The 20,755-nt window shown below is 37.7% G+C and overlaps 1 protein-coding gene across 11 annotated transcripts in view; it reads right to left on the bottom strand.

Annotated features, from left to right (window-relative positions):
- LOC122088973 overlaps positions 1 to 20,711 on the bottom strand; it is a 52,261-nt gene extending 31,550 nt beyond the window's left edge. For 2 of the 11 annotated variants that reach the window (XM_042658372.1, XM_042658370.1), the window contains exons 1-3: positions 20,436 to 20,701; positions 14,460 to 14,519; positions 7,183 to 7,227 (exon numbers count right to left, since the gene is read on the bottom strand). In XM_042658372.1, coding sequence (XP_042514306.1) covers positions 7,183 to 7,227; positions 14,460 to 14,510 — 96 coding nt within the window. In that variant the 5' untranslated portion in view covers positions 14,511 to 14,519; positions 20,436 to 20,701. Of the gene's footprint in view, positions 1 to 7,182; positions 7,228 to 14,459; positions 14,520 to 18,464; positions 18,663 to 20,435 lie in introns of all 11 variants that reach the window. The other 9 variants (XM_042658366.1, XR_006143197.1, XM_042658376.1 and 6 more) reach the window with 9 other exon arrangements.
- Between the last annotated feature and the right edge of the window lie 44 nt (positions 20,712 to 20,755).

Raw genomic sequence — 20,755 nt, 5'->3', positions numbered from 1 at the left:
TTTTTTTACCTTTTGCCTCCCTAGGGAGGTGTATGTAATTCTCCTATTCAAGGTTCAAAGTATCAGTGCGTATCATACCGTATCAGTCAATACGTATTGATATTAGTGGCCATCAATATGATACCACCGATACGCCACATATACATTTTAAAATTTTTTTTAAGTATCGTTACGTTTCGATACATATAAATCCAGACAAAGCTTTGTTTTCATTAGTTTATCGGCACATATCGATAAATTTCATAAAGTATCGACTGATACTTACCGATAAGGTACAATGTTGTACCAATACGGTATGATACACAACTTGAAAGGCAGAAAAGATTTATTTTTTGCAGCAAAACACGACTTTTCCTTGGGCTAAACAATTCCTTCACCTCTTTTAACCTCTTTTCTCTCTAACAAAACACAAAATCAAGTTGGGATTCAATCTATTAGCCAAAAACGATTACAAAGGCGTGATTCAACTTGAGCGAAGCAAGGCTCCAAGTCAATCTTTTGAAGAAAATATTTTTGGGTATGTTCTTCATAAACCATTATTTTTTTCAAAATGTTGTTTATTATCCATGCTTTTTGTTTCTAGAACATGCATTTAGGATCTAAAAGTATTATGTAAACATGAATCTAGAGAAAAAACTTGATTTGAACTTAGATTCAAAGTTTTTTCCCAAAAAAGTGAAGGTTCCAAACTTTTTCTTATTTTCTTAGATATATTGTAAGTTGCTGACCTAAAATGTATGAATATTTTATATGTAGTATACAAACAACATATTTACAACTCCAAAAAAAATAATAATAATAATAATAAATAAATAAATCTCGAAAGTGCCTTCATAATATTAAAAAATATATATATATATATATTAAAAATTAAGAAAAATACAAAAAAAGGGTCTTTTTTCTTTGAGAAAACCAGCTCATTCTTCTTTGATAAAAAAACATAATTTATTAAATCCATCACCAAGTTTTGGATCTTTTTATTGAACCACTTTTTATCATTTTTCTACATGATGTCAAATTTTATTTTCTAAAGAATTGATACTGATCTATTTCTGTTATGTTTCATTATGTACCTTTTTAGGAAGATGTCGCTTATAGAAGGACTATGGATTTTTTATGGGATTTAGCTGAGAAAGTGGGTAATAATAGACTGTGGATAAAGTGCAAATACTGTGACGCCATTCACCTTGGAGTTGGATTTATCAGGCATAAACAACACCTAGCAAGAGGGTTTTCTAATGTTGCCAAGTGTACAAAGTGCCCTTATGAAGTAAGCAAACCAACGAGAAAGCACTTAAGGGGAAGTAGAGATAAAGTGAAATAGGTTGTTGAAGATGAGGATAGGTTGGTTAACAATCTAAGGAATCTTTAGGATTATGCACGATCCAATATGGGGTAGAGGATGAAGATCAACAATTGGCACAGACGAATAGGTGATGTATGTGTCAAGAGAGGAAGCAAAAGAAAAAGAATGGAGAGATGAGCAGTTGAGAAGAAGTTTTTAATCTGTAAGACCAGCACGTGGTGGCCCAGTTATTGTTGAGCAAGGTGTTGGCTCCTCATGTCCTCCAAGAGTATCTAAGTGTAAGGGTAAGGGTAAGGAACCTATTAGCCTTAATAGAGTATCCAATGTGAAGGGTATGTTTGACAAACTTACAAAGAGTGGTAAGGGTAAGGGGAAAAGGAGCCCAAATATTAAAGACATGAGCCATGCACCCTGTACATAGAAGGATGAAGGCCAACAAAGGATTGAACAGAGCTTTCAACATAAGACATTGAGCAAAAAGATTGGGAAAGCAATCTCCTGGTGGTTCCATAGTTCTATGATTGCACCCCACAAAACCAAAGATCCATACTTTAAGACTATAATTAAGGAGATTCAGGTATGTGGCCAAAAAGTTAAGCCACCCACACATTATGAAATTGCTAGGCCTTACTTAAAAGCTATTGTGAAAGACGTGAATGAGTATATTGAAGAATTCAATCTTCCTTGTATGTTACGACAGGAAAATAATCTTCCACAAGTCTTTCAATGCATCTGAAGATATCAAGGACGCAATGTATTTCTTTAGCCTAACGGATCAAGTTGTGGTCGAGTCCATAGAGATAGGGTCACAGAATGTCATCCACATAGTGACCGATAATGCTACAAATTTCAAAATGGTTGGAATCTTGAATGAGGAAGTACACGAATGGTGACTTGGCGAGGCGTGCAGCAACATGATTTGCAATGAATTATATTGCACTTGATAATCTCAAAAACCAAAAGGAAGGTTTGCTCAAGTCATTCACCTCTAGTGAGTTGTTGAGTAGTAGATATGTAGACACCAAAATTCAAAAAACCGTTCAAGACCTAATCACCTCAACAAAGTTTTGGGAGATAGTGGTCTAATTTACTCATATCATGCAACCACTATTTGTTGTTCTTAAAGCAAAGGGGGATAAGGCACAAACTATGGGTAATATAATGCATTGTATAGAACTTGTCAAACAAAATATACAAAATGACAGCCCAAGCTCATGCAAAAGATTTTTGAAGATTATAGAAAACCAATGGGAAAAGATGTTGATTTAAGACATTCATTGGGCAGGTAATCTCTTAAGTAAATGACTTATGTTTTATTTTGAACACTTATTAGTTAGAGTTACTATTTAGTTAGTAGTTACTATTTAGTATGCTAACAACAATTACAAACCATGTGCAGCCTATTATTTGAATCTGAACCTTCACTACACTGCAAATTTAAGGTTTAGAGGTGATTTGATGCAATCTGTGACCCTGGTTATAAACAAATAGGCACCAAATCTTGATGTGGCCAAAGATGTCGTGGAAGATTTTAATAATTGGCACCAACTCCTTTCTTATGCTGGCCGTCTAGTCCTCATCAAGTCAGTCCTCCAATCCTTGTACCTTTATTGGTCAAGCATTTTCTCCCTCCCCTCCTCCATAGCCAAAGCCATCGAATCCCTTCTCCACTCCTTCCTATGGAAAGGAACCGAATCCTCAAAATTCCTACACCCTATCAGTTGGTTTAAAGTTTGCTCCCCCAAGGCCGAAGCACCAACTCTGTCAGCATCCTGAAGCCTATCTGGAAGATTGCTCCAAATACCACAGTATCTGGGTCTCTTGGATTTACTATACCCCCCTAAAAAATGATTCCCTTTGGTTTGTTGTGCTATCCTAGGGTGCATCATTGATATGGCAGACTATTATCTCCTTTAGGCCTGCTGCCCTCAACGGTATCTCCTATGTAATTGGTAGTGGCTCTTCCACCTCCCTTTGGCTCAATCCCTGGCACCCTTCCAGTATCCTTGCCAATTTGGTCCCCCCTAGAGCGATCTACGCCTCAGGCCTTCCTAGATCTGCTATATTGTCTTGCACCCTCTCCCTTAATGGCTGGTCCCCCCCTCTCTCAGACCTCTGGTCAGTTCTTCCACTCATCCCTCCCGAGCACCATGGAAGGGAAGATAAGATCATTTGTACTCCCTCCTCTACGGGCTACTTCACTTTGGCCTCTGCTTGAGAATTCATTTTAATTGAAACCACGCTCATTCCTTGGGCATAAAACCGTCTGGTTTAAATGCCATGCCCCTCGCCACCATAGTTGTCATGGAGCAAAGGCGAACCAAGGCGTTGGAGGGTTGTCTAAGCGCTTAGGCAAGAAGGCGCTCACCTCAAGGCGAACAAGGCGACTAAGTGTTATTTTTTATTTTTCCTATTTTCTATCATTGTTTAGTAAGCTACATATACCTTTTATTATTAAAAAAAAAATCAACATTAAGCCAAGTCAAGTCATTAAAAATCAACAATTAGCCAAATCAAATCATAAAAAATCAACATTTAAAGAATTGCTCTTGTTCAATAATAAGTTTAACTGGTCAAATAATTTTATTTTTACATGAGAGTTTTTGTATTAGGTATAGCATAAAACCAGTTTTCTAACAAGTCTAAGATTACTTAAATCTGAGTTGTAATGACAAAGTTATGTTTCGGTCAAACTTATTTTAAAGTGCGCAAATGCTGTTAAAATCACCTGAATGAAAATAATTTTATGGATATCAAAACAAAAGATTATTTTACCAGACTTTTGGTTTTTAGCAATGTTTTAACTTGATAAGATTTATAAAATTTTCATAATTGATAAAAACTCCAGCATTTAAAAGTTGAAAATCACCCCTACAACCAAAATCCAGTATTTGTTCTTGGACAGGGGGTTGACTTTTTATCCTTTTGGAATTTGATTTTAAGCTATTTTTACTAGGTTCAAATAAGGGGTATTTTCTTATTTATAAATAATATCTTAAGTAAATGAAATCATTTGAGTAAATCATATTTGGCATAAATAAGTGCCAAAACACTAGGCAACATGCAGTGCAATAACGCGATGTCACCTAGGCCCTAGGCAATCGCCTTGGCGTCCTTGACAACTAAGCTCGTCACAGCTTCACTGTTTGGTGCGCTCTCCAACTACCTCCCTACCCAATCTTTCCTCATCCATCGACACAGCTAGGTCCTCTCGTCCTACTGCCTATGTTGGAATGGCACCGGAGATGCTATATATCTCTTCTTGCCCTTTCTCCTCTTCTATCTAGAAGAAGGCTCTCAAATCCATTTGGCCATCCTATAAAACCCCCTCCTTTTGTCCAGAGAGTGGATCTGGATTGATATGACTTTTGACGGTTCTACCATTTGTGAAACAATAAGGAAGCTCACCTTTGCAGTAGCAATCAACCATATTTGGATGGAGCACAATCTCTAAAGATGAACTTCCAACTCTCACTCTTTTGATAGGATTTGGAAAGCCATCTTCTTCAATGTTAGCTCCAAGATTGGCTCTACCCATTATAGTTTAGTTCTTAATACCCCAAGGAACAGGCTCATTGTTGTTTCCTGGGGCCTTTCCCTTCCATCATCTCCCCACCCCCAATTGATTTCCCCACCCTTTAGTTTGGCCCTCTAGCCTTTGAGCTCCTCTTGGGCTTTGTGCTCTATGGGTCCTTCCCCCCTCCTCTCGGTCACAAATTATTTATTCATAACAAAAATCTTGCATATTGATAAATGTTTAATACATTGAGTGGCGTATTAATAATTTAATACCTCTATAGACGAAGTACTTCTGGGAGGCCACTCGTGAGCTTGCCAATCATTTAGCCGTCTGTGGTAGAGGAACACAATGTCCAGGTAAGTTAGGTTTAATAAGTTATCCTGGTATTTCAATTTTATTTCAAATTCTTAATATTGTAATTATCCTTGTGCAGCTAATTGGTGTCTCAACTATAGGTGGAGTGCTCCAAACTTAAGGCCAATCGCAATGAAAATATTAACATGCATAGCCTCCTCAAGTGGTTGCGAACATAACTGGACTATGTTCGGGTTGATACACACCAAACATCGAAATCGTCTTATAACAAGCTAAAGAAGTTAGTATATGTGCACTACAAGTCTGCAACATGAAGTTGAAGATGAAACAGTTAGAATTTGAGAGATCAGTGGATGAGATTGATGTCAACCAATCAACTTCACCCACATAATCGACGAAGATCCAGTTAAGAGATGGATTAAGGAGACCGAAAATGTTTTGGTGATGGATCGATTGTCTGAAGGCTGATGAGAAACGACACTTGATCCAATTATAGAGGACATCATTAAAGAGATAAATAAAGATTTTCCGCTTGATGAAAAATAAGCACCATCAGATGTACAAAAGGATGACAGTAGCTCCGATGATGGTCTCATTAAGACGACGAGGTCAGGAGTTGCTTATAGTGGAACCCAATAAGAAAGTGATGATGATCAAGCCAAAGATGGTGGCGGTGGTGGTGGTGGAGAAACAAATGTACCGATACATTTCACAGAAAAGGGAGCATTTACACATGCAACCCAAAATGTAGATCATGGTGCTCACCCACAACCAAAGTCTTATAGTCGGGAGGGTAAGCGTTCCCACAATCCAAGTGACAGTGATGTGTTGATGAGGAGCATGGACTTAATGAGCATTAGTTCGAATCACGTTGGTGCCTCATCTAGATATAGACATCATGTATCTTCAGGTGCTTCTTCAGGCTATAGATATAGGGCTTATGCAGGACCAACATTGGCCACTCCAGAGCAATAACTAGATTCTACCATGAATGTGGAGTATAACTCATAATTATTTCGACTAGGTTAATATTGTGCCTATGTTTGACAAATGCACAACATTATCTTAGTATCTCCTATTTAAGAGGAAGCTCCTAGCAATGAATATGAACCATAATGGCCCTCTTCATGGCACTCACCAGAATGGCAATGGCAATGGCAATGACAATAGAAAAAAAAAATTTGTAAGAAACCTCTTTTGAACAATTTCAATTGAATAACTTGTCTCTCAGTATGATATTCTCCATTTTAGTGTTTATGCATAATACATGTTATATATAATTTTTTTTAACTGCCTCTTTATGTAGTGTATGAACATGTGTTTCCTATCCATTTATATGGATATCTTTAGGGTAGCTTAGCGTGTCTCCGATATGATAAGATACCCTCTGATATGTATCTTTATTTTAGCTGACCGATACGGTGACCAATACCGATAATTTAATCCTTGCTCCTATCATGTTAGTAATAATCCAATATAGGTGGGAAGAGCTCTCTCTCTCTCTCTCTCTTACCTTGATCCTTTCTTAATTCTAAATATGGAACCATGTTACAACCGCTTATCCCAAACTGTTAGGAAGGGCACAAAACAATAGTATATCAACAAGAGATATTTTGTGACACCTTGTGGAGTATGTCCCTTTGAGCCTATAGTCATGTCTAAGTGATGCCTCTATTCAGATATGTACCCATGGGAACATTACGTGGATAAGTGGGGAACTTCGTAAGACATAAATTGAGGGAACATTGAAGATATGAGAGAAAATCTAACTAAGGGATTTTCACAGATAATGGATCTGATGGGTGAAATGAATTTCAAGATGTTGAACAAAGTTGGACTCCAATTGCCTGGATGGTACAAGGTGAATGAATTTAAGGTACTTGCTACCTCACTGGATGATGGGCCCTTTGTAAATGATATTATCATGATGCATAACTTGTAATCAGGGAACATTCTTTCCCTGTATAATTTTTCTCTGAATACTAAAAGAAAATATCATACTCTGTAGCTGATTGAAGAAAAACAAGAAGAAATGACTTACCTTCAAGGAAAAAATGAAAGCTAAATCATCTCTGCCTAGATGCTCCTGTAAAAGAAAGCCAAAAATTTTGATATGAAGAAATAAATTTACCTTCAATTGAAGCAACAAGAAAAAGGTAAATGGAAGAAAAAAAATCTTTACAAAGAGTATAATTATGACAAGCAGAACTATTTAGTGTTTCATTCTTTTGTTGAATAAATCTAGAAAAAAAAAACATGCAACAGATGATTGGCAACAGAGTATCATCTTCCATGCATAAGTGAAAGTAGTTAAATTATGTTCAACGGCAACTGATAGCCGTTGTTGTGCCCCACACTGGTTTCAGAAGATGATGTTCACATGTTGGGATTCAACACTGAACCCCAGCGAGGTAGCTTGGGTGAACAGTTCCAGTTTCAATAGTCATGAGCACCACTTGTTGAGGCATATTATTTGTGAAATGTTTAAAATGATGTGATATCACTTGTAAATGACCACAGCCACCTCAGGATCAAGCTAGTACCAGCCAAGGATTTACAAATGCTGAAGCTAAAGAGAATGATAAGTCCATTCCTATCAAGTGATTGACATTTTTAATCCACCCAACTTTACACAATGGATTTTTTCCTGTAGAAGGAGAATTAGTGCATTAGTGAATCAATGGCTTGTCTAAATCGAAGCCCTTATGGAGGACCAAGCCTAAGCCTTTGAGGCAACTCTACACTTTCTATTTGGATACGACATAGAGTTATGAACAAGTAACAACTATTCAAAGAATATACTAAGAATGATGAAGGTCAACTTTTGCTTTGAACTTCAGTTAAATACTCAATTAAAGGGTAAGTTTGTAATTTAATAAGAACTGGAGTGTCAGATGAAGTCATTGGCCAGTTTTTTGAATAGCAATGTGACTTTTAAAATAAATCATGAGAGGAGGGGTTCAGTGTTCCTTCTAACTAGTGCGAACATTCTTTTTTTTTTATTTTTGGATGAATAGATAATTCATTACCGAAAGAAGAATATAATACAAGGGAGAAAGAGGAGGGGGGAGAAAGATCACTAGAGAAAGAGCCTTGGCAAAAGGAAAAAAGGGGGGGGGGGGGGGAGGGAAGCAACCCAAGGGGTCGTGGGCTCAAACAATCAAGCCAAAACCAGAAAAAGGGGGCACCAAACAATCCAGAGCGGGGAGGCAAAATGGGTGGAGGGAGGCCCCAGGATACAACAATGAGCTTGTTCCTTGGGGAATCCCTAACCGGTTTCAATCTTAAAGAAGCAAGCTTATAGCAGACATAAAAATAGACGACATTCCAAATCTTGTCATAAGGGCGAGAGTTGAAAGTCCATCTTCTAAGATTCCAATCCATCCAGATGTGGTTGATGGAGGCACAAAAAACAAGCCTTCCAACAGTGTCGCAAATAAAGGAACTAGCAAAAGTCACGTCCACCCAAATCCATTCTCTACTAAGGGGAAGGGGTCTTCTTCCAGAAGGCCAACAACAATTCAGTACTCTCTTCCAAATGATGCAGGAGAATGGGCACGAGAAGAAAAGGTGGTCAACATCCTCAGTGGCATTCCAATAGAGCTAGCAAGAGGAAGGCACCCTAGTGTGCCGGTAAAGAAGGAAAGACTGCGTGGGGAGGCAGTTGGTCATAGCTCGTCAAGTAGTGAAGCTGTGGTAAGGGATGTGGCCTTTGAACCAGATGATTTTATGCCAAGTGAAGGTGGGGCCAGAGGGACGGATACGGTTCCAACCACAGGCAGAGGAGAACTTACCAGAAGTGCAAGGGAGCCAGGAGATGGAGTCCTCTCTTCTCCAGTGACCAAGGGGAGGGGAGGCAAGGAGGACCAGATGTTGGAAAGGGGCAGGGAGGAAGGAGCGAGACACCAAGCATTGTTCCGAATGACAGAGGAGACAGGTGCATTTCTCCCTAAGCCAGAGGAGTAAATGATTCTAGGGCTAAGAGCTGAGAGAAGTATCCCTATAGGGTGCCAGGTAACAAGCCAAAGGCTGGTTCCGGAGCCATCAACAACGAATATAGAGATGGCTCCAACGGCGATGGGTCTAGCAAGGAGGATATTGCATAGACCCAAAAGGTAGCAGTAGCAAAGAAGACAGTTCAGATGGAGTCATCTCCATCATTCTTAAGAAGATGAGAATATACCCAAGTGACCCAAATACTACAGTTCGACAGTTATAGTTTAAGCTGCTAAGTCTTTAGAGATTCAGTTTTTTTTAAGTATATATATATATATATGCACTCCTAACAAACAAAACTATAGTTTTGAATTAATGAATTGAAGTTTGAATAGCAAAGTCCGTCTAAAACTAACCAACTCCCTACTTACTCTACTCTTATCTCTCTCTCATTTTTCTCTTGTAGTTCTCAAATACTCTTGTTCATATCTGTTCCCTTAACCTTATTTTTTCCTTCCATTCAATTTTGATCTTTTATTCTTAAGTATCCAAGTTTGAAATCTACCCTCCAACACTAACAATTAACATTTGTGATTTAGCTCCATGTATCCTATTGTAATCCCTCTTTCCAGACATTCTTATTAACACCATGGCTCGAAATCTCGTTTCGTTTCGGTGTTTCGGTGGTATCAGAACCATCGAAATGCCGAAACCTCAACAAGATCTTGGCGAGTTGGGTGAATTTTTTTTTACTCAGTTGACTATTTCGATGGTCAAACGGCCATATTATAACCTGAAACTTAGTGGGAAGCTTGTTTTAAGGTTAATAAACATGCTTAGAACTTAAATTTGCAAAAATATTAGAATATGGTAGTGTTTTAGAATTGCACCTTTGTTTGGCAGCAACTGTCTAACTGTTCTGGAGATTTTATAAAATATTGCTAGAACAAGATATAATATGATAGTAAAACAAGTAAATAACGCATCTAAGTCATGATCAAAACATACTTCCACATTAATTAACTAATATTTAGAGTACTAGAGTAATACACTATGCAACTCCCCAACTCCCTAACTCCCAAGTCCTAACTAAAGTCATCCAATGAGCGTCTTACTCTTAAATCTCAAAGTCTCAATTGGCAACATCCTAAGTCCCAAACATATTAGTTATATAACACTAATCATAATGACTGTCTATTGGAAAGAACTATGACGGTCTGGCTGGATTCCACGCCCAGTATGATGGAGTCGACGTGCATTTTCCTCTAACTGCACCACAAATGCATGCCATGTCTGGAAAAAAAATTCGCTCTGATAGAGTCATAGATCAGCCAATGGTGAGTAACATATATATAATTAAGTTCCATCAAAGCTATATTAACAATAAAAAAATACATTTTATGTTGTAAAAAAATACATTTTATGTTGATGGAAAATGTATTTTTTTAAACCAGAAAAAAAATATTTATGAACCAAAAAAAGTTTCGACTCCGTGAGGTCATAGATCAGCCTCTAGTGTCTAACATATAAAAAATCTAGCCCTATTTAACATGTATTTATGTTACTATTTCAAAAAATGATTTTGGGGAAAGTGGTTTACCTTTCAAAGCTTGAAATGTGTAGATCTTCAACTAGGAGTGATCTTCAAGGCAATAGATGTGAAGATGTGGCAAGTTAGTGGATAGCAGAGTGATTTTAAGTTCAAATGCAAGGAGCCAAAATTTTGCCAAGACAGTCGAATTGGAGTCGAAATTTTGACTCCCCACACGAGGTTGAGTATTTATAAGCCTTGGTTGGTATCATTTCGGTATCTCGCCGGAATGATTACCTTTCTGTAATTCGTAGCACATCTCGACTTGGTAAAAGAAAAAACACGAAATTTCCGAGATCTCAGCGAGATTTTGAACCATGATTGACACATGGATTTAGTGCACAGCCAAGGAAAATCTCTAACCAAAAGTAGTAATACCTTTTTCCACTAATCAAATGTCTTAAGAAATGAAATCTAAAACCTTCCCCTTCTGAACATAACCACAACTATTTTGATGGGTTTGGTCAAACATCAAATAAAACCCAAAATTTCCAGTTACTAAAAATCTACTGAAATTCAGAGTCAATTCCTTTCACTTCTGAAATTTTAAATTCCTGTATTTTTGTCCAAAAGAAATTTGAGTCAAATGTTTGACTAAATGTTTTCAAAATTGGCTTCATTACTTACTTCTCTTCCTTTGAATTTGAAACAAGATCCATGTTTTTAAATCCATTTACTTGGCTTAGTTGAAAGAGTATTTAGTTCTATTCCTTAGAATTAATAACAAATTCCGTCAGTTTTCAAGTCCCATTCGATTCATTATTTAATCAATTATGTCTAACTCTTAACTCCCATTGTATAACTCCTCTTGTTTTTTAAATCCTTCAATTTTCTCCACAAGTGTTTGAGAATATTCCTGACCCATTACAGTCCACATATTGTAGGTTAGATAATGTAGGGCTAGGTCTTACATAGACATCCAATAACCTAACCCATAATAGGACCTTCCAGCTCTAACATCAGTATCTTATACAGTTATACCCCAGCTCCCAGCAACTGAAAATATCAGTACAGCTAACAATAGGTGAACAACAAGATGTTAACTCTTATATCACTCAACAAGGTTTGACAGAACCTTAGGTAGATCAGTAGATGTCTACACTCAGAAGAAGAAAAAAAAGAATACTCTGGCCAATCGGCTGGGCGGAAGATGGATTAACAATCAAAGAAGGGGGTTCATCAGTACTTGATGATTAAGATACATTTGACTCCTCAGAAATCCAAGGATTCAAGCACTTAGAATTCTATGCCACTACATTAACAATTAACAAGACTGATCAGATCCGGAGGACTCTCTCTCTCTCTCTCTCTCTCTCTCTCTCTCTCTCTCTCTCTCTCTCTCTCTCCCCTCTTCCCAGAAGATTTTTTCATTGTCGACCGCTGTTGGGAGCAGCCTCGCCATGAGACTGGGCTGCTCCCCCCCTCCCCCTTTTCTCTCACCCTTCCTTCTCCATCTCTCATTTTCCCCCTCTCACCCTCAACTGTCTTCTTCCATCTCCTCTTTCTTTTATTCTTCTCCCTCTCCCTTTCTCTTTCTCTTCTCCTTCCTTTTCTGTCTCACACAATCAGGAGGTCACGACCCACCCTTGCAAACTCCCTTGAGATTCCTTAGTGTCAAGCCTCCAATCTGGCAAGTTTCTTGAGTCGATGCTCAGATCTGGAGAGACGTTGTGCCGCTAGCTTTGCTGCAGATCATATCTGGCCCTTGTTGTCGCCGAGTTCTCCGCTCTCTGCTGCAGCAGCCTATCCATGTGCCGCTGCCCAGTTCTTGTTTAACTTGCCGCTGACCAAGCTGCAGCCTAGATCTGGTTTTTCCGATTTCTCCGTCTCCTCCCATAACAATTCGTTTGCTCCCCCAGCGCCCTCATGGCCAACCACTTGCATGACCAGCAGCCCGCAAGGATGCCAGCTATGCTCGTCCGACAACCGCCTCACTGTTGCCCTCAGCAAGGCCGGCGCCCATCCTGCCACGTCTGTCATCAAAGGTTGGCCAGCTTCTTGCTTGGACATGGCCCTCCACAAGGCCAGCGCCCCACCGCCATGGCTGCCTTTCTTGCCAGAGGAGCTCCAAATCTGTCTTGGCAGCTAGGATGTTGAAGTGTGGAGACATGTTGAGTAGGGTTTGGTGGAACCCTACTTGGAATTGTCTTGTTTGCCCCTCTTCTTTAATTTGGGCTTCTTGGTTCTTGTCTCTCTACCCATGTGGGTTATGAGTTTTGAGTTGCGTTTCCCAATTGGGCTTTATTTTTTAGCCCATGTAATGGACATGTCTTGTATGACATGTTTTTGAGTCTTCAAGCCCATTGGGCCTTGGATGTAGTCCTTTCTGGGCTTTGGTTACCCTTATTGGTTTTGTAATCTCCCCTTGTACTCTCCCTCCCCTTCTTTTAGTGCATTTATTTACTCATCCAAAAAAAAAAAAAAATTCAGAAAAAATTCAATAGGTAATCTCTTTCATTGTGCAAACCACTATTTGGTTTTCTTTAGGAATCATTCATGCTAGATTGGCTCCTAAGAATTCTTATGAGATTAACAGCTCTGGCTCTTCCTAAAGACAAGGGATATAGTAATGTCATATCTCCACGCATATGAGCACCATAGCCAGAAAAGTTACTCCAAGTAGATCAATCTCAGACCCAAGATACAATCGCAAACAGCCATAACCCCTTACAAGCACCAAACTCCTCATGTATAACCCAAATACGTAAAAGACTAAAAGCAACTAATAACTTCCAGTATCCCATACCTTCACTAACTACTTTGTCTCCACTAAAAATCAACTTTCTATCTACCCTTTTACTTTTAGCTCCAGCAGTAATTCACACCATGACTGCTACTAACTGATGCATTGTTGTACCTTGTTAAATGATTTTACCTCAAATTATCACCAATTGGATGTAATTGCGTTCATTGTATCTCAGATGTGTCCATTTCTTACCAAGTAAAAGGCATAGAGCCAAACCATATCCAATTAACAACCTGGCCCCAAGAACTAGGCATCACTGGGTTCCCATTGACAGCCATAATGGCAACATACAATATTTCATGAAAACAGAGATTATTATCACCAACTAGTATTTTAGGGAAAATAAAAGCACACCAACGTTTTGTAAGATAAGAAAGGGAAAATAACAACTAAATTTTAAAAGGAATTAATAAGCAGCATAGTTCATAAGAAACTTACAGAATTGGCAGTTACTTCTATAATCTACATATCTTTTCAGTTGGCAACAAAATCACATGCAACAAAAAAATTTTGGATATTTCTTAATTCATTATTGACTGTTTTGGTCGAGTGGATGGTGGCTGTTTAGCAGGAAGGGCTTCATCCCTGCGGAGGATGATCCCTTTTTGCAATTTGTTGGAGCATTTGGAGGAGAGGAGTGTGATCGTCTTTGAAGCAAAAGAAAATACAGAAAGCCAGGAAACAAGAGCAGCTAGGGAGGATGGTGTCGAGTTGATACTCTGTTATCTTTAAGCCCAAGGGATGAATTTGTAATTATGCAAGGGGTTTATTCCGTACAGTTTTTTGTGATGATATATGAAGCAGGAAGGGAGTCTTTTGTAGAGGGTCTTATGTGAGTCAAGCATTGTGCAACATCCTGAGCGTACAGGTAGCTTTTCTTAAAGGAAAAAAGAAGTTTCTCAAAGTTTCTTACCTTAAAAAAGTAGAATAAATAAAATAAAATAAGCTATTTAGAAAACGTAGTTTGATTCTACAACCATGAAAAAAAAAGGTAGTTTAATATAAGCAGAACAGAGACAACCCAGTTGTAAATGATTCAACATACCTGTCCATAGACAACCTCATTTAGATCACTCATTGATGGAGTCCTCTCCATCAAGCGAGCCTACAACAATTGTCAATATCATCAATTAAGTGAAATACACTGAAACTAAGCACTCAGCTGCAGAAATTTGGATATAGTAAGGAAAAATAAAATATCATGATGACAAATTTGCAATATTCTTTTCTTCCCGTTTTCTTGTCTATGGTAACAAAAATTTACAGGAGGTGTACAAAGAACACCAAGAATTGGATTATATTTTCTTGTCTTTTTCTTTTCTTTCCGCCCTCTTTGGGGTTGTTTTTCTTCTTCGTCTCTATGGTAATGAATTATTTATTCACCCAAAGAAAAAGAACTCCAAGAACTGGATTATCTAAAATACAAAGAACTAACTAGATTTTCCTTGGGGGGGTGATGTACAAAGAACACCAAGGACGTGTGAAGCACAGGTATAACTAAAAAAAAAAAAGGAATACCCAGTGCATGAGGGCTTCTGCCACCGGGGGGTCTGGGGAGGGTCATAATTTACACAGCCTTACCTCCACTTCCTGGAGAGGCTGTTTCTCAACTCAAACCCGCAACCACTAGGTTGCAATTGAGTAACCATATTGTTGCAACATGGTCCACAACGGGGGTAAGAAAATAGAAGATAAACACCTCATGAAAATACTAAAAAAGAAGTTTCATTTATTAAGAAAGTAACTACAACTTCTGTAGTGAATTATTTATTCACCCAAAAAAAAACTACAACTTTTGCATTAAAGTATTGGTCTCCGTATCAGTCGCCTAATTTACAATACATATAGGAGGGTATTGTATCATATCAGAGTTAAGCTAAGATACATAAAAGATGAGCGCATAAATGGACAGGAAACACATTTTTAATACATTTTGCATAAAAAAAAAAGTAAGAAACAATCTATATATAACATATATCATGCATAAACACTAAAATAGAGAACAATGTACTGCAAGACAAGTGTATTCAATTGAAATTATTCAAAAGGATGATGTTTCTTACATATAGTAGTAGTATATATTCAACTTTCTAAAAAATTTTAAAATCTATGAACAAATTGATGCAATAATTCATGTTTGATTCAATGTTTTAGTTTGTTTTACCGAAATCTACTCAAACTTAGCAAAAAAAGAAGTAAAACAAACTTAATTGTTTGATCTTGCCATACAGCTTCTTAAAAAAAATTCTACTAGAACACTACAAAAGGAATGGCAGTAACTTAAGCAATCATGACATAAGATGCAACGTTCAATTTTGTGGAAGAATCAAGTAATCAACACACTTGGCTTAAATGAAAATGATGGCATTAGTTATTATGATGATCTTATGGAAATTAAGAATTAAATGGAATGGATAAATCAAATTGAAGACACTTATCTAACTGCAAGTATGGTTCAAAAACTCGGTGAAATCTTGCCGAAATCTTGGATATTTTGGTCTTTTTTTATTAATCCAAAAAGAAACAGCATATAAAACACAAATGCACACAATTTTTTGGTCATATTTCAGTCATCTTGCCGAAATTTTGGTCCAAAAATGCACTTTTTCGTCGAAATTTTGGTTATCTCGGTCATTTCATTTTGCTCATTTCGCAAATTTCAGCCATTATACCCCCCAAAATTTCAAAGCAAAACATAAGGAAAAAGTACACTATTTTGGTGGTTTGAAACCACCAAAACACCGAAACGAAATGAGTTCTTGAACCTTGGCTTCAAGGACTCTGCAGATACATACTGGAGGAGATGATCAACATGAGGATGCCATAATTCATAACACAGAGTGATGCAGATCAAAGCTTGACACGAAACAAGAGTCAGAAATTACTGTTCATGAAACACAGTTCACATGAACAGTAAAGTGGTTCCATATTTCATATTTTAGTTTCCTATTTTAGTATTATGGTTCTGTTTTAGGAAGTCCTATTAGCTATTATTTTATTTCCTAAATTAGAGATAGAGTTAGTTTTTATTTTGCATTAGTCTCTAATTTGAATTAGTTGCTATTTTGATTTAGCTTTTATTTTCATTAGTTTCTATTTTGTGTCAAGCTTCTATTTTGTAATTTCAGACCTCTATATAAGGAGGGTCTGCTTTAGACACAAAACACTTTTGAATTAATGAAGATTGCTGCAGTTTTTGCTTGCTCCCTTTCCTGAGAAAGGAAGACAAACAGCTGGAATAGCTGTGGGTGAGATACCCAGGCTGAGATAGCCATTCCCGCCCACATCTATCTCGACTTTACATCTTCTTTTCTTTTTCTTTTCTGTTCTCTGCTATTGATTTCTGTGAGAGAGAGATTTGTGAGTGTTTGAAGCATCGATTGAAGGCACATCAGCATCCATAGTTGCAGAGCAAGGAACAGACATATATCAGCCATCGATTTCTCAGAGGTTTGGGTTTTGAGAAGGATCAACCAGGCCTATTTCTCCTCTTCTGTCCAGCAGATTTGAAGACCCTTTGGAGGGTTTAAAGGCCATCTCAAGGGGACCTCTCGACTAGGGTTCCAGCCCCTGCTGCCTGGCCAAAACTGATCCGCAGGGCTACTTCCAGTTCTGACCGAAACCCAGAATTCTCTGGGAAAGTGCTGGCTACTATTGGGTTCTGTTGCTGAGTTGTTGCCTACTTCTGTGCGTGACTTTTCTGAGTTGATCCTGGATACTTCTGGACAGGTTTTGTCTTTCTAACTTCTCTGCTGAAGTTTTCCTTCTCTGGTTCTATTTCTGGTTTCTGTTGAGATTAATTTGAGAGGTCAGATTTGGATTGGTTTGAGCTTTATTATCTTGGAAGTTGTTTACCTAGTGTAACCTACTTCGACATTACGGAGGATATGAAAGAATGGTAAATCAAGATTGTGAATCTGTTGAGTAAGTGCAGTTGTGCTTCAAAATGTGGAAACTCAAGTATTGCCAGGGAGAAGAACAAGTTCTGTTTTGAAAGAGAAATGGATCCTATAGATACAAATCTTAAGTATTGGTTAGTATCAATTGCGTATCAGTGAGTATTGATGAATCAGTTCATAGCACAATTGTGCGTATCGAGAGTATCGGTACATATCGATGATTAGTGGAGCGTATTGTACCGTAGGTATCATATCAATGCCGACTGATACTGTACAATACACAGCAATACTTTAAACCATGATCCTATGTGCATTGCATCACCAAGAGAAAGGAAGTCAATGTAGTTTGTATCTTCTAGGTCCATTGAATGAGTTACTGACACATGGTATTCACTCCAAGAGTGTTACTCATCTGCACATAATGAAATGCAGAGAGTTTCACTCCCTCCATTCTCTCTTATTCTCAGTGTCACAGGTTGAAGGGATCATTGCCCTTCAGCTTGGAATGATGTTAAATTTGGTGAACATTTTTCATGCATGCAAGTGGATAATCTTCAATTTGCAGGTTAGCATAGCTCATTTTTTTTTTTTTATCTCCCACCTTATACCAACTATTAGGTGTAACAATTTCCTTTCACTCCCTTTTCTTCCAAATGCAAAATCATTATCAAAGAAAAACCCTGAGGAAGTGAAAACCTGAAGAATGATGACAACTTGTTTGAGTGAACATAAAATTTTTGAAGGAAAATTTCGACAATGGAACATGTGTAGATTATTAAGTACTTTCTAATTACTGTATTATTAAGGGGAAAATATGTAATTTTTTTCAGTCCAGCTGGGGCCAGATTAGTAGTCACTAGGGAGGTTGATGATTTCTTTTATGGTGTGGGCCCCAGTAGTACAAGTTCTATGGTCACATTATCAAGTTGGTTGATCTTTTTTTTAAATAGCCAACTTCTAAAAGTCTGTTCAGATTGTTAGAAGCTTTAGTCAGTTACAAAAGTTCTTTTATAAAGTCTATTCTCCAGCAATTATTATAATCCTAATTCCTAAGAGAGTCAATTTTGTCTCAAAATAACAATGTAACCACCCCCTGTTAGATAGGTAATTTTGGATAATTAATTAATTTGTTTTTAAATGCATCCACTCACCAACAGGCAATGACCAGACCAGCAGTGACTGGATACTTTTCTCTCGTTGATCTACCTTATTCTTTTCTTCCAATTTAGCAATTTCTCTCTCCACTGCTTATCCATTATGCCTCCATAGAATCCTCTCTTCTGCTTCACATTTGCTCTTTTCTGTCTTTCTTCATTTCCTTCCCATTTCTTCTACATGGTTCCTGTAATCTACAAATAACAATCAGTCATCCACACAGAGGTACGTAACTCTTCTCTTCAAATATAATTGTGCTGTTCTGTTTAGCTCTTAATATGTATGCTCTGTTTTCCCTGATAATGTTAAATATTAGAAAATACCATCTTCTTCAAGGTACTGGCCTTTTTCCCTATGCCGAAAGTCAGATCTGCTCTCCTCCATTTTAGCTTTCGTTTGAAACTTAATTCTTGTTAATATCCTTGCTTTGGCACTTCTCTGTTACTGAAAATTAGACCGGAATTGTAATCTGGCTCATTCAAACAGGTCAGCAGGTCTGAGATTGCCATCCTCACCAATGTTTGAAATTCTGGTCAGTTTCACTGAAATTTCATGAATTTTTTGGTTTTAACAACGGTCAACATGAAACCATGTGCAATATCTGGCTCGGACAATGTTTTGGTTGAAATTTCGCACTTACAGTGAAATTTCAACATCGTTTCGGGTATTAGTATCGTTTCAGTCAAAATTATACAAACCCATGCATGTTATGAAATATATAGCATCAATCGAAATGGGTCAAAATTTCGATCTGTTTCAAGAGTTTTGACAGTTTCAAATCCAGTGCACGAGGCTGCTCCCGCTACTGCAGGTTCTGGGAGGGATAAATGTATGCAGCCTTACCCCCTGGCTTCCCAAGAGAGGCTGTTTCCGAGTTTTGCACCAAGAAAACTTAGTTTTTGTGATTCTTGGCCAAATCACTCCTATATTTTTGTGGAATAAGATGTTGAGTGGTACTGTTACACATCTATAGTGACAATTTTCCTCATTTTGTTGAAGTTTTGTGGAAGATTCAAAGTTGAAGGTACATTACTTTTCCCCTTTTTTTGGCAAAAAAATAGGGTAAATACTTAGTGGTTGGCTTTCAATTTTCATATGTTAAACTCCGTAGCCAGCTTTCGCTCTAAGCCTTTTATTCTCGGAGACTATGACTTGTGCTCGCTAAACGTTGCCTTTTATAAGGAATCTTGTGGAGCCCATTCCTTAATTGTCATAGATCAATACCGAAGAGTCCAATTAGATATAGCTTTTGTTTTGGTGTTTTAGTAGTTTAGCAAGTTAATATTCTTAAAAGTATTTTCTAGGTTACATAGTTGTCACTTGTCACACAGTCTATGTGATCCAAGGCGTTGGAGGGGGCCTGGACGCTTTGACATCTATGCTAAGTTAGGCTACTTATTTTAGGGAACTAGATATTAGAAGGATTCAATTTTTTTTTTTTTTTTTTGAGTGGGGTGGTGGCTGAGGGGGAGGGTTCTTTAAATACTTATAACGTCACTCGTCACTCGTCACCCAATTAATAGTCAATGAAATTTTGGTCCATTTCGGTTATGGTCAAATCCGAATTATAATATTTCACGAAATTCCATAACCCGAATTATAATATCACGAAATTCCAGTAATATGCTATCTCTCTCCTCTTTTCATCAAGAGTCACTGTTCATATTGCTATTCAGCCCCTATCTCTTTCCTTTCTTTTCTTATTCTCTATTTTTTTCCCCATCACACGCTGCTAAAATCAACAAATCAGCAATCCTTTTTTACCCTGCTTCAGAAGAATGGTTCAAATCTTGGCCTGTGCAGCACCGCCAATCTGATCTCATTGATTCTTAATATGGAATCGAGATTGGCTAGCTGTATCAGGGGGAAACAATTTTTTTTTTCAAAAGAAGCACATCAATTCTTTCATAAAGCATTAGATTGATAAGCATGCAAAACATGGATGGAAACAATCAGTTGCACCATACCTTAACACCTCCAGGAAAACAAAAGGCAAGCAAATCCTTTGGTTGCACAGGTAACTTCCTTCCAGGAGGATACTGAAAAAGAATCTGCGGGGTGACAGACAATATGACCTAAAATTTCAGCACAATAAATAAAAAAAGATGTGGTATGCAATTCATGGACATAGCACAAGGATCAAAAGCTAATAATAATCTAAGAAACAGTTGCAGTATGGCAAGAATTTACAATTAACCAAGCAAGAAAAAATGTACAGCATTTCCCCTGCTAATAACACCAACAAGCATAATAGCAACAGAATCCACTTGACCAGTTATAAGAAAAT

Source organism: Macadamia integrifolia, chromosome 9 (genome assembly GCF_013358625.1).
Source record: "Macadamia integrifolia cultivar HAES 741 chromosome 9, SCU_Mint_v3, whole genome shotgun sequence".
In the NCBI taxonomy this organism is placed as follows: Eukaryota; Viridiplantae; Streptophyta; class Magnoliopsida; order Proteales; family Proteaceae; genus Macadamia; species Macadamia integrifolia.
This window is presented reverse-complemented; position numbering and strand designations above follow the sequence as displayed.